The 14,627-nt window shown below is 37.0% G+C and overlaps 1 protein-coding gene across 1 annotated transcript in view; it reads right to left on the reverse strand.

Annotated features, from left to right (window-relative positions):
- The window catches only part of sh3pxd2b (SH3 and PX domains 2B), a 37,847-nt gene that overhangs the window by 8,752 nt on the left and 14,468 nt on the right, over window positions 1–14,627 (reverse strand). Inside the window, exons 3-8 of the mRNA XM_016555410.1 lie at window positions 11,758–11,833; window positions 10,187–10,263; window positions 4,435–4,526; window positions 3,761–3,786; window positions 2,571–2,606; window positions 455–589 (exon numbers count right to left, since the gene is read on the reverse strand). Coding sequence (XP_016410896.1) covers window positions 455–589; window positions 2,571–2,606; window positions 3,761–3,786; window positions 4,435–4,526; window positions 10,187–10,263; window positions 11,758–11,833 — 442 coding nt within the window. The remainder of the gene's footprint in view (window positions 1–454; window positions 590–2,570; window positions 2,607–3,760; window positions 3,787–4,434; window positions 4,527–10,186; window positions 10,264–11,757; window positions 11,834–14,627) is intronic.

The following is a 14,627-nucleotide window of genomic DNA, read 5'->3' on the forward strand; positions in this document are numbered from 1 at the left end:
AAAAAAAAAAAAAAAGGGTAATTGCACCTTTTTCCCTCACAATTCTGTTTTTCCTCAGAACTGTGAGTTTATATCTCACAACTCTGACTTTATAACATGCAATTGTGAGTCAAGTCAGAATTATAAGATATCAACTCCCAATTGTAAGAAAATCGGTCTTTTTCCCCCTCAGAATTGGACTCTATAACTCACAATTCATAAGTTTAAATCTCACAATTCTAAGAAAAAAAAGTCAGAATTGTGGGATACAAACTCACAAATGTGAGAGAAAATTCAGAATTGCGAGATATAAACAATTGCGAGAAAGAGTCTGAATTGTGAGATATAAACACAATTGCGAGAAAAAAAGTCTTATTTTCGTTTATATCCTGCAATTCTGACTTTATATACGCCGCTGACTTAACAGGTTTGGATGAATGAATTGCATGACAGACAATAATAGCGAAGGCCCTACCAGACTCGTTCTTCTCGATGACCTCCACCACCTGCCCCACGTACAGACTGATCTCAGAGCTCTCCTGCTGCTCGTAGTCGGTGACCGCCACGTACTGCTCCAGCAGCAGCAGGTCCGCTGAGCACGAGTCTCCTCCTGCAGGTGTCCCAGCACCACCACGAGACAAGAAAGAAGCAAACGTGATCGGAAGATACAAACTCACAAATGTGAGAAAAAATTCAGAATTGCGAGATATAAACAATTGCGAGAAAGAGTCAGAATTGTGAGATATAAACACAATTGCGAGAAAAAAGTCTTATTTTCGTTTATATCCTGCAATTCTGACTTTATATACGCCGCTGACTTAACAGGTTTGGATGAATGAATTGCATGACAGACAATAATAGCGAAGGCCCTACCAGACTCGTTCTTCTCGATGACCTCCACCACCTGCCCCACGTACAGACTGATCTCAGAGCTCTCCTGCTGCTCGTAGTCGGTGACCGCCACGTACTGCTCCAGCAGCAGCGGGTCCGCTGAGCACGAGTCTCCTCCTGCAGGTGTCCCAGCACCACCACGAGACAAGAAAGAAGCAAACGTGATCGGAAAAGATCAAAGCTGGAAAGCCCGAGGGTTTAGTGCAGAGAGTCTTGCAAGAAAACAAGCTCACACCAAATCAGCAACACTAGAGCCCAAAACAATATAATTTACTAGAGCCCAAAACAATATAATTCACGGTACGAAGAACACCAGTGCAGTGCATGAAGATTAATTTGGTGATTCGAACAAAATCATTGAAGCAGATACTGATTTGCCCATTTCTGTGAATGATTTCATTAAGTTCTCTCAAAAACATCTTATATGCACATTTTAATGTGTGTATGTTTACAACTTTAAATGATAAGAGCATTTCCTTTTTGGGTGAAATATCAATTTGTCACAAACCCAAAAGACCTCATCCTCACGGTTCATCCTCAAAACACAAATGAAGATATTTTTGATGACACCAGAGACACTTCCGTCCCTCCGTTGAAAGTCCACGCGACCAACACTTTGACTATTCAAAAAGTTCATAAAAACATCACAAAATTAATATTCGGAAGAGCTCAAATGTGAGTACTTGCATGTTTGAGCTTCTGTTTACCATATTTTATGAGCACTGTGTATATGCATAGGTCATATGTTTATACGAGAATACATTTTTTATTAAATCGGTTCAACGTGTAAAATGACCGTGTCTCTTCGGAAGACATTTTTTGTTAACTTTTTGAATCAGTGAAGTTTTAGTTGTGTAAACTTCAATGAAAGGCCAGAAATCTCACAGGTTTCATAAAAAAGAAAAATCATCTTCATTTGTGGTCCAAAGATGAAGTAGATAGACTTAGTAGATAACTACTAGTCCCAGTATAATAACTTCATATGCATGACCACTGTTTGAAATTTCGCATTTTCTGTAGAATAGAAGAAAGAAAGAAGGAACAACATAAAGGTGAGTAAATGAAAATGCAATCTAAAGCATCCTGTTTACTATAGACAAAATTCCTTATTATTTTGAAACCATTCACAGATAAAGTAATTTCTATTGAATTCAACACAAAAGCTGCACATCGTCTAAAGCATTTACAATTTTTAATGACTAAATAAATCACAGAAATTATTATAAAAATCTCCGAGCCCTGACGAACATTTTAATCACAAGGTTGAAGAGAGCACAATTAATTCATAAGAGCACAGAAAACACCAGTCATGCGCTACAATTTTTTTTTTAACATTGCAATACTAAATAGAATCACTACTTTGCATCTCACAAAGCATGTCAAATTATGCAAATTAGTTTTTGAATGCATGTGTGTCCAATTGGTGTAGGTGCTGCTCCCTTTTACCTTGTGAAGAAAAAGTAAGCATTAACTGCTGCTTTATTGCTAAAGCGCTGCTGCTCTACAGGAACACTATAACTAGTCCCATACATACTAGTTGCTAAACGATCAGCTAAAAGGTCCTCCAGTAAACCACCACCACACCGCCATGCACATCACACAGGAACGGAGCACAAAGCTTAGCCCTTGCCCACCTAAGAAACGCCGCACTTCAAGGGCTCACACACACAGAGCATGGCTAAGCAAGTATCTGTTACTACCTCTCTTTAGGAAAGAAGTCGCTCGCTCCACAATGCCTGATGAGGGAACATGAATGAGAGCAGGAGTGAGGGCGAAGGTGGGAAAGGTTCAGGTCACAAAGGAATGAAAGCATCCACAGTAAAGGGTGCAAGCTGCATGTTGTGTAGCTCAAATGAAGCATTTATGAAGTGCACGGTCAGCAGAGGGCACACTAACCAGTCAATTACTCTCTCAAATCCAACTTAGGCACACACAGAAAAATAAGGGGCCAGAATTGTACCTTTTGGGGTACAACAGCTTGTCCCTGGAGCAGTACTCTTAAAAGAACATCTGTGACCCTGGAGCACAAAACCAGGCATAAGGGTCATTTTTTCCGAAATTGAGATTTATACATCAGCTGAAAGCTGAATAAATAAGCTTTCCATGGATGTATGGTTTGTTAGGATAGGACAATATTTGGCTGAGATACAACTATTTTAAAATCTGGAATCTGAGGGTGCAAAAAAAAATTTAAATATTGAGAAAATCATCTTTAAAGTTGTCCAAATGAAGTTCTTAGTGATGCATATTACTAATCAAAAATTAAGTTGTGATATATTTATGGTAGGAAATTTACAAAATATCTTCATGGAACATGATCTTTACTTAATATCCTAATGATTTTTGGCATAAAAGAAAAAACAATAATTTTGAGCCATACAATGTATTGTTGGCTATTGCTACAAATATACCCCAGCGACTTAAGACGGGTTTTGTGGTCCAGGGTCACATATAACTATTAATACGTAAATGAACAAAAGTTTGAAAGAAAATATAGGACTGAATCTGATTACCTGGTCTCTGTAAGACGTGCGGGACAAATGCTGGACGCATCATTGGAGGAGGCGCTATTGCCGGCATAGCTACAGATAAATAACATATGATTGTCAGCTCATTTCTATATATAACTTTGTCTTAAAGTCTGTAATGAGAAAATGTGGATTTATATAGATGGTACCTTTTTTACCCCTAATAGGTACATATTAGTACCTTAAGGGCACGTATTACTACTCTAAGGTATTAATATCTACCTACTAGGGGTAAAAAAGGTACAAATATGTCCTTTTAAAGGTACTGCTCCAGGGACAAGCTGTTGTACCCCAAAAGGTACAATTTTAAACCCCTTTTTTTCTGTGTGCATGGCACTTTCTCACAAAGATCATCTCCTTACCCGATTTCTTTTTTCCACTGGGTTCCCTGTAAATGAAGATATGCAAGTTAGACATTCATGTTTATTTTTTTTCTCAATGTAAAGACAGTTTTAGAACCATGACACACTACTATTATGTGTTATTTCAGTATCATGTATTCATTATTTATTAATATTTTGAATTTGTTATTTTTTTCCTTTTAATTTTAGTTAAAGTTTTAGTAAGTGTCATTTTTATTTTTTATTCTTTACTTTTTTTCTTGTATATGTCTATATAGGGGTTTTTTTGTTCTTGTTTTGTTTTTTTGTTTTAGTACTTCAAACGAAAATGATAATTTTTTGGCAACTAGCTGAAAAAATAAGTTCAATGTTTTTTTAATATTTAATTTATTTCAAGCAAATGTGTTGTTATTATAATATTGCATTTAATTATTATTATTATTTTAATCACACAGTATAAATTGGTGTTTATACAAGACAAGATTATTCATTTATTTAATTTTTTCAAAAATCCTAATTGTTGATTTGGTGAGCTGTAAAGGCTAGCGGCTATTTATTCTGATTTATTTCATTTATTAATCAACCCCTCAATATAAATTAAGGCTCATTAAGTTCTCTTAATTGTCACTTTGATTTTGAATACGTGTGTGTGTGTGTGTGTGTGTGTGTGTGTATTGCACGGAGTGTAAACGTACTCTTTTGGTGGGTTCAGGTCTTCAGGACGCGTCTCAAAGAACACACGAACCTCCTCGCATTGAGAAATATACACTGGCAGCTGAATCAGGGCCTGAGGGGAAAATATACACAATTACTCGCTAATGTGACACATTCAGAAGTGTAAGCTGTTGATAAGTCAGTCATTCAATTTCTGAAAAAAATTATGAAGCAAACCATAAGTAGTTGTTTAGATTATAATCTTCTACACAAATATAAAAAAAAACAAAACATACTTTTACTACCTAAATGCTTTCTTTATACTATAGCATAGCATGCAAAAATCACATAAAAAGACACATTTACACTAAACAGCAACCGGAAGTCATGCATTTCTTTTGTTTTTATTCTCTTTAACAAATGCATAATCACAGACGTCATGCTGTGAATCTCAATGCTGTGCTTTTCATATCAGGGCATGACATGAGGCTGTGTGTTTTACTCAGCATTGATGGCAAGCCGTTTCTGCTTTATCAACTGCACTTCAGATCCAGTCCCACATCTAATAAAGCTGCATGTGCCTCCTGGCTGAAGCAGAAGATGCTTTTTGCCGTTGTATATTTTGGCAGAGGAGCTTTAATGTAATAAGGCTGAGTGCTGCTTCGGTGTCCTTCAGACGGACGTCCCTTCTGAGTTATGACGGCTGACCTGACTGGAATTTTAAAATTCTCACACTCGAACGCATCTGCTCAAGCTGCCCTTTTCTAACCCGGCTTTTAAACAGAGCCAATTTTTCACAATTGACTCACCAATTACTCTTGCAATCGCACATTTGCCCACCGCTCAATTTTCTCAATGAAAAGGGTGTTTTGAATGGCAAAAACGATACGGGACGAGGCTGATATCTGGGCTAACTCTCAGCTTTTGTTTGCATGAAGATTGGATGGATATGGATCTTATTCGTGTCGGTTTCCATGGATACCACGGATTGATGCCTCCCCAGGGTTCAGTGCCTGACCTCTCCTCGCGTTTATTAGCATTCCCTGAAGACACTGCTATATGGAGGCCAATTATAGTAAATGCACTCTATTGGGTAGTGCATTACCTTGATTGTTTTATGTGCGTGTACGTGGGAGAGACAGATGAATGCTCGTCTATATCGCCACAGAAGGGCATGCACACGTTCATAAAAGAACAGGTTATTGTTTCACTAATACATTATATACTGTACTATTTAAATAACACCACATTCTGCGAGTGGCATCCAGTTGTATCTTTGAAGTTTAATCCTATTATATTTGATACAAGTCTATAAATTATCAACACTTTGAAAGACTTGCCGTCTGATTGATGGTTCATACTTTTAAGCAAAAAAGTTAAACACCTTTTAGAGTAATTCTTGAGGTTGTGGTACACGTCAGAAAATAAATGGGTAACATTTTAGATTAGGCAACACTGTTCACTGCATTACTAGCATAGTGACTGTTTATTAGTACTTATAAAGCAGATATTAATGCATGATTATATTCTAGATCCCTTAACCCAACCCAATACCTAAACATAACTATTACAACAACTATCTTACTATAAATAAAGAATTTATCGAGGGAAAACTCTTAATTAACCGTGAATATGTACGATAATAAGGTAAGAATAACTTTTTTCCGACAATTTACTTGATTATTCATAATTCATTTTTCTTTCGAGGAACGTTTATTTGTTCATCTCTCAATCATCATTGCATTATATTGTACTGCATTATATATTTTGCCCCCACAATAAAAACAGATATTTGATCATAAAACTAAGCATTTAAATATCATCTTTCTATATTACTGTAAGTTTAGTGTAGTATACATATTATTGGGAGATATCGAGTCACGAGTCATATGGAGTATGAGCTCCATATTTTTCTGTATCATACTGTATGAGCCATGAAGCCAAATTTATCTAAAAAAAAAATCACATTTATACTCAAGAACAAAAAAAAAAAAAAAAACCATTCAAATTATTTATGTACGTACGTATATATGTGTGTTTGTTCAATAAACTGGTCCATTTAATTTGATTATGGATTTTTTTCATATGTCAGGCTTTACAGGGCTAAATGGTTATTTTCATGCAAAACCAACTAAATTATTTAAAATAAATATTTTTTAACTTTTTTTTTTTGTTTGGCAGTCTGACCAACATGAGAGATGTGTAAAGTCTGAAGGACCGGTTCAGCACATTGTATTTGTGTATAACATGTTCACTCTTACAAAGACAAACAAAAAAAAAATACAATTTTCAAAAATTTTCAGATTTTCAAAAAAGCAATTGCTAATATGCCTCGTTTTCAAGCCAAAACAACCTCTGGAGTACTACTGGCTTCCATTTACCCAACAAAACAAATATCTTAATGGCATTTCTGACCTTTCACCTCAATTAATATAGATCTGCTCCAGCATTTAAAGAGTAAACAGGTCAGCTGATGCTTATTAACTCACTGTTGTTAATGCACATGACTGCCGTCTGTAACTGTATCAGGAGGTGGATCACATGACCTCCACTGTCTGCATGACATCATCAACGACCCGCCATAAATCAGCAACGCTCGCTCAGTGAAAATCAATGGCTTGAGCATCATGAAAAATCGCCCTGCAGATTCTAGTCCTCTTTGGACCTCATGGATGCGTCTGTGTGAATGATACATTGAATATTATATTGTGTCACCCTGTTATAGTGCTTTTTATTTTGAAAAGCAATAATATCTATTTTACTATACAGAATTTTGATATTATCTGGCAACTTAGCTTAATAATCGTTTAGCAACTGGACCGAAAAGATAAAGTCTGCATCCAAATATGCCTACTTTTTAAATATATACAGACGAAAAGCAATGTGTGAAAAGACTAGTATGTCTGAATTCATAGCATTCAAATTCTTATTCAAATATTGCATCTACTCTATGGAAGCCAATTTCAGCCATGGGATAAAAATAAAAAATATAAAAGGTAATTGCAACTTATTATCTCTGACTTTTTTCTCTTTTCTCAGAATTGTGAGATATAAACTTGCAATTGTGAGTTATAATGTCAAAATTATATGATGTTTGTTTGTTTTGTAACATGCAATTCCAAGTATATAACCACACAATTCTGACATTGTAACACGCGATTCCAAGTATATAACCACACAATTCTAACATTGTAACACGCGATTCCAAGTATATAACCACATCATTCTAACATTGTAACACGCGATTGCAAGTATTTATCATGCAATTCTGAGAAAAAAAGTCTGACTTGTGAGTTAAAGTCGCAATTATCTTTTTTGGTTTTATCCAATGGTGGAAACAAGCATCCATACTACTCAGTATGCAATTTTGAATGCAACTCAAGAGAAATTTGCACATTTGTTCCTTCAGTTTGAATTATAAAGGCTATACTGAAAGAAACTGATCAAAACAAGCCACTGGAATCAGTTATTTGGTGTCCAAAAGTATCACACTGCAGTGGTTGAACTATACGTTTATATAGTTTACATATACATTTATGTTTTTGCTGTCATTCTGTATATTTAGTAGCACTAAACAGGAAACACTGTGAAACAATGAAATGATGTTATTTAAAACAAGCATTCTCAAGGAGGTGTTTGCACATTCAGTGTAGGCATCATTTCTTCTAAGCAACACGCGACAGCACAGATTCATCAGCTGATAACGACACAGCTTGTTTACAGTAGGTGTCTGGGAAGTGAGGAGGGCTTTGAATTACTGGAACTGAATTATGACTTTTAGACCTTGTTTTTGGAGAATGCTAGAGTCAAAAGAGTTGAAATCCTCCTTCACAGATCGTGACCGCTCACATAGGCACCCTCAAAAAAAAAAAACACTTGAAGAAACATTTTGAAAAGCAGTTTCCTTTAGAAACAGCCCTTTGAAAAGTCAACAAAAAGCCATGATGTGCTGACGAAGGCTAACTCAGCGCAGCTCCAAACCCCAGCCCTAAAGCAGACATTACACTGCCAAATGCAGATTCTTGGCTTTTTTCCCCTCTTAACCCTTCCACCAAAAGCCTGACAGTTACATAAGACGGAACAGTCTTTTATGTTAAGCAAATTCAATTCACAGCGCAGACCACCATAGAAAAACTGGCTTGAAGCAGTAGAATTTATACATGATCTCTCTGAAGTTAACCTACTTCTGCTTCCTGCTTACAACTCTGAAAATCTCTATGAAGTTCTTATAAAAGGTGAGTTTGCAGAATGCTAAGATGTACATTACCATTTCAAAGTTTGGAATTTTTTTGTTAAGATATTGATACTTTTATTCAGCAAGGTTGCATTCGATATATCAAAAAGGACAGTAAGGACTTTTTAAATGTTACAAAATATTTCTATTTCAGAAAAAAAATGCTTTTCTTGCTAATGTTTTGTTCATCGATGAATTCTGAAACATGACACTGTATTGAGGCTTCCACATTTCATTAAGCAGCACACATTTTTTTAAACTTTGATAATAAAAATCAATAATATAAATGTTTCTTAAGCAGCAAATCAGCATATTAGAATGATTTCGGAAGGATCATGTGACACAGAAGACTGGACTAATGACGCTGAAAATTCAGCTTTGATCACAGAAATAAATTCGACTGTACTAAAGCATAAAAATACAACATGTATTTAGGAAACAAACAAAGTTCACATAACTCGTTTCTCTGAAAAACAACAGTTATTCTGCTTTGAAATGTGCGTTCCGTGTCGGAATGTCTGTTTTTGTTTTGGTCTGTGTCACTCTGCCCACTGCCAGTTTATCCAATAGTATTTGACAGGCCAGGTTGCCAGTTGGTGGAAAACACAGCATACTGTAGCCATTGAAGCCAGCAAATGACCTGGGTCAGAAATGACAGATTCTACCCGACCTAAAAAGCCTCGGCATCCATCGAAAAAGTCCAGAGGCTTATTAAAACATGGATAAATCAACTCATCAGCTTACATTGTCAATTGCTCTCGTTCCTGTTGCGTTTCCTCAATCTGGCAACCCGTTTGAGCGTCAAGCCCGGGAAGGTCGGAGAAACAACGCTCTCTAATAATTTGAATTTGGACTGCAGTACCCACTAGCTGTCCAATATTACATACTGCACTTTTAAAAATGTATTAAAATAGAAAACATGTATTTTAAATTGTAATAATATTTCATAATATTGCTGGCAGCCTTGGTGAACATAAGCATTTAAAAAAAACAAATTGTACTGACCCCAAACTTTTGAACGGTGATGTAGATCAATATATAATGGACGTCAAAGACAATTTATCCAAGAACTCTTACGTTTTTCCTCTTTTCTCTTATTATTCACTAAAAATCTCCCCATTCACTGTAGATAAGCTCTCAAATATAATCTTCACTTTCACATATTCAAAGTTTAGTTACGAGACGTGAATATTTATGCTGTTTGATGTCAAATCTTATACAACACCTCCATATATTGCACTTACATGAGATTTGAGAGCTACAGCAGACTACTGAACCACATTTATGGTGCTTTGTGTCCTTTTCTACTGGAAAAGAGCAGCTTGGACATTCTGCTAAAGTTCTCCTTTTGTGTTTAACGTAACAAAAACAGTCATAAGCGCCGGGGGTGACACGAGTAAAGGATGAACAGATGTTTATTTAGGGTGACTTCTACAGCATGGGCTGTGTTTTGAAATATTGTAAATAAAAATATTGAACAGTGTTCATTTTGCTGTGTAAAATTGATGCTAGCGACAGGTGAGATGGTTGTTGTGTGTACTGTTTGTTTTCTAACTTACCCTACAGTACTCGTTTATGGGTTTCAGGCGTTTCATGGCCACGTCTCTGATGTGGCTTCTTCTGAAGAGAATCTTTCCTGTAAGGAAATAAAGACGACACCCTGCATTCGCCAGAATCTTCATTCTCAAATTCATCAGCACTCTTTAAAGGGTTTTGAAAGGCAATGTAGGGAAACTTTTGGGAATGTCCCTTCATGCTTTATAACCATTTTATCAGATGCTGGAAGACCACAAGCATGAAACTTGCCCAAACAAAGTCTGTGGCCCATAAAACAATACCAAGAAATGAACACAAATGAGCCTCTTAAGTTTTATGACTCATATCCTGCTGAACTAAAACCATATACTGTGGTCCATTTTAGCTGAAAGAAGTAAAAATATAAAGTGAAACATGTGGGAAAACCACAAGACTATCCCACCCAAAGCCCCGGGTCATGTTCAGCAACAGCACATTCAGAAAAATGAGGTTGAAAAACACCTCGGTGTGTGTGATGTGGTGCATACGTGTAAATGTGTAGGGTTAATGCCCTGTATTTACAACAAACCCTGTTCACGCTGTATTAACTGCCACATCAAGTGATCAGGAAAGACAGATAACCGTTCACACCTGGCATTAACATGTGGTTCATGTGGACCCTGTGTATGACACCACTAAGAAATGCAATTAAGTGACAGTGACGTGACATGTGGCCAAGTATGGTGACCCATACTTGGAATTAGTGCTCTGCATTTATCCCATCCAAAGTGCACACACACAGCAGTGAACACACACACACCGTGAACACACACCCGGAGCAGTGGGCAACCATTTATGCTGCGGGGAGCAGTTGGGGGTTCGGTGCTTTGCTCAAGGGCACCTCAGTCGTGGTATTGAAGGTGGGAGAGAGCGCTGTACATTCACTCCCCCCACCTACAATCTCTGCCGGTACGAGACTCGAACCCGCAACCTTTGGGTTACGAGTCCGTCTCTCTAACCATTAGGCCACGACTTCCCCGCATTAACTGCAAAAGTGTTATGCATTATTTTTTTTAATCTAAACGAATATCTCAACTGAAGCAATTATCGTTAAATTGGAATTTAATGCTCGGCTAATTACAGGGGTTTCGGTCTAGATTGTAGACAAAGTGCTGTGTCAGCAAGTTGAGACACTGGTTAAACGGTTGTAAAGCGCTGGTATGTAAGACAACATTCAGGTGCTTGTAGACCGTCTGATCCACAAGCAAACAAACCTTCCAGGCTGCTTAATTTCAGCCAGGTGTTCAGTCTAAACGAATCAACTGTAACATTCTGGACTTGCTGTAAATGATGCGAAGCTAAGTCTGTATATACATGTCATAAAGTCAAACCATTGGAGGTCTACAATATCCGGAGAAAGCTATTTGATAGCATTTCCAATCATCTAAATGCCAGTCGCTCAGTATGTGACTTGAAATCTTTGCTCATGGTGCTTCATAGGCACTCGATTCTGCTGCTGGATTGGTTTGTGCCAAAATAATTTAACTGGATTTCTGTTGACTATGAGTTGACTTTAATATGTGTATAGAAAGGGGCATTCTGGAATGACGTTTACCTGGTAAAAAGGGAATGATTCTGCGTTTTGGATCCTTCTGTCCACCTTCCACAGGGAATTTATCCAGAAGCTCCATCTGGAGAACAATAACATTGAAAAGTTTAATATCGGTGTGTAATAGCAACTCATTTTAGTTTTGCAGTGTAACATTTCTGAGTAGAACTGGATGCAGAGCAGGACTCGAATAATTGACTGGACAGTGAAAAAGCAAAACTAAATATGATTTTGCAGTAAAACACCAGCAGTTGCTGATTATAATGAGTTCAACAAATGCTCGCCCCCTATCTGTATGCGTGGCCTGCTCTACATAGACATACTGACATAGTGGAACATTTTCCCTCCGTTTATACTCCGGTCCTGAATGCCCCGTAACGTTCACTCGCAGCTATACGTTATTTTCATTTGCTGGCACCACTTAACATTTTCCTCCCATCTGTAGCGTTTTGGTTACAGCCAGGCCCTTATTTTAGTCCAAAAGCAGCTGTGGACCAATGAAATCACACCTGTGCTTTCCAAGGTGTAGCGTTGAAGTAGATCATATGTGCATTTTACACATTCATGCACTGATGACTATAGCAGAGCTCGAAATTCATCAGCTAAGCAACGTTTTCCAGCAAAGCAGTTCTGTACAGTCAGGTCCGGAAGTATTTGGACATTGTCTTGAGTTTTTGTGCTTTTGCCTTTATACACCACTACAATGGATTTGAAATAAAACAATCAAGATGTGATTGAAGTGCAGACTTTTAGCTTTATTTTAAGAGGTTTCATAAAAATATGACATTTACCATTTAGGAGTTACAGCCATTTTAAGCAAAGTACCTCCATTTTTTTAGGGGCTCAATAGTATTTGGAATTTATAATTGTAAATATAAGCACAGTTTTAATACTTGGATGACAATCCTTTGCAGTCAATGACTGCCTGTAGTCTGGAGCCCATGGAAATCATTCAAATTCTGAGCTTCCTCCCTGGAGATGCTTTGCCAGGTCTTCACTGCAACCACCTTGAGTTGCTGCTTGTTTGTGGGTCTTTCTGCCTTCAGTCTTGTCTTCAGTAACTGAAAAGCATGCTCTACTGGATTGAGGTCAGGCGACTGACTTGGCCATTGAAGAATATTCAATTTCTTTGCCACCAAAAAGTCTTGAGTAGAGATCGACCGATATATCGATTTACCGATAATTTTCCCGATATTTAAGAATTTTACCATAATCAGATATCGGTTTTGTAATATCGGATTCACCGATAAACGCTGCCATCTTGTGGGTGCTTTGAGAATTGCGCGCAGGATCGCCATTGCAGCCATTGAGGACTTGCTGTAAATGATCGCCACTGAGGGAAGACGAGACAACAATAACGGCGTGCACAGGTAAAGCATACTTACTTGGCTTTGTAGTTGTGTATAAAGGCAAAAGCACAAAAACTCAGTCAGTGTCTGAATACTTCCGGACATGACTGTAGTTCTAAAGGCCCACGTTTACCCATAATGCAATACTAACATAGAGCTAACTAGTGAAGGAATAGGTGTCATTTTCAACCCAAGCTCACTGTGGTGACATTTCTGCAAAATTTTCAGAAAGTTTTGAAACTCCTTTGAACAGTAATTCTGTTATTCAAATAGATGAACGTGATTCTGTCAACATTTTATTATGTTGGTTCTAATACTTAACACAATGAAATCAGCGGCGTTAAAAGTAGAGATGCACCGATTGCAATTTTCTTGGCCGATTCCGATTTCTTGTTAGTGTGATCTGCCGATACCGATTTTTGCCGATTCCGATTTTTTTTTCTAAGAACTATAATTGACAGCATATACAAACAAAAATCTACTTTTCTTCAACCCAAAGTTTTATTTTCATAAAAAAAGCACAAGGAAAAAATCAGTAATAAAATAAGAACAAATAAAAACGAAAAGAGAGCGAGAATGCGTGGCTGACGTTATTGCCTGTGCCGCTGATAACAAAACGGATCGGCTCGGAATCGGAAAGAAGTGAGACTGACCGACCGATCACCGATCCGGGCCGATCATGAGGAAAATCGTCCGATTCCGATCCCTGGTCGATCGATCGGTGCATCTCTAGTTAAAAGGTTCTTTTGCATTTGAAAATGTTCCACCTACACTAAACTTGACCCTAAATCTAAACAATACTGTTAACAAAAGCAAATGTGAGATAAATACACATTTGCTAAAGCAACCATGCCATTTCAGCTAATCTTTGATCACTCTGCAATACAAATGCTGTACCGGGTGCGCTACAGAGCACGTTTACTATATCAGAAAAGCCATAAATATGGAGCTGGTTATATGATGCAAATATCAAAATATATTAGTTTACAAAACATATACTACAGTAAAAGTGTTTTGGGGTCATATTGTGAATCACACAAAAATAAGTGTTTACCAAAGTTTTATTTTCATAAAAAAAGCACAAGGAAAAAATCAGTAATAAAATAAGAACAAATAAAAAAAAAATGCTAACAACAGCACAAATAAATGCAATAGAATAAAGAGAGCTATGAGACTAAGTTTTTCAGGTTAAGTAAGTTTTTATTCAGGTAAGCAATACTACAGAAATTAAAGTAATCAAATGTCAATTTTTATCAAATTTAATTTCTGTAGTCTTCATTGTAAAAATTAAATACAGATTAATGCTTACCATTAAAGTTATAAAACGTATTATTTTCTTTGTCTTTTGTTCTTTGATTAACATGACAGACAGCAGCAGTAATATTGGACTGCGGTCCCTTTAAGAGTTTATCCACGGACCCAATATACTGTTACACAACATGCGTTCTCTCTCAACAATTTAACGTTCCAAAACTGACTGTGTTTAACTGGATACTCGCCAAGATGGGCATTTTGAGCACTATTTAA

This window comes from Sinocyclocheilus rhinocerous, unplaced genomic scaffold (assembly GCF_001515625.1).
Source record: "Sinocyclocheilus rhinocerous isolate Xijiao unplaced genomic scaffold, SAMN03320098_v1.1 scaffold1427, whole genome shotgun sequence".
NCBI lineage: Eukaryota > Metazoa > Chordata > Actinopteri > Cypriniformes > Cyprinidae > Sinocyclocheilus > Sinocyclocheilus rhinocerous.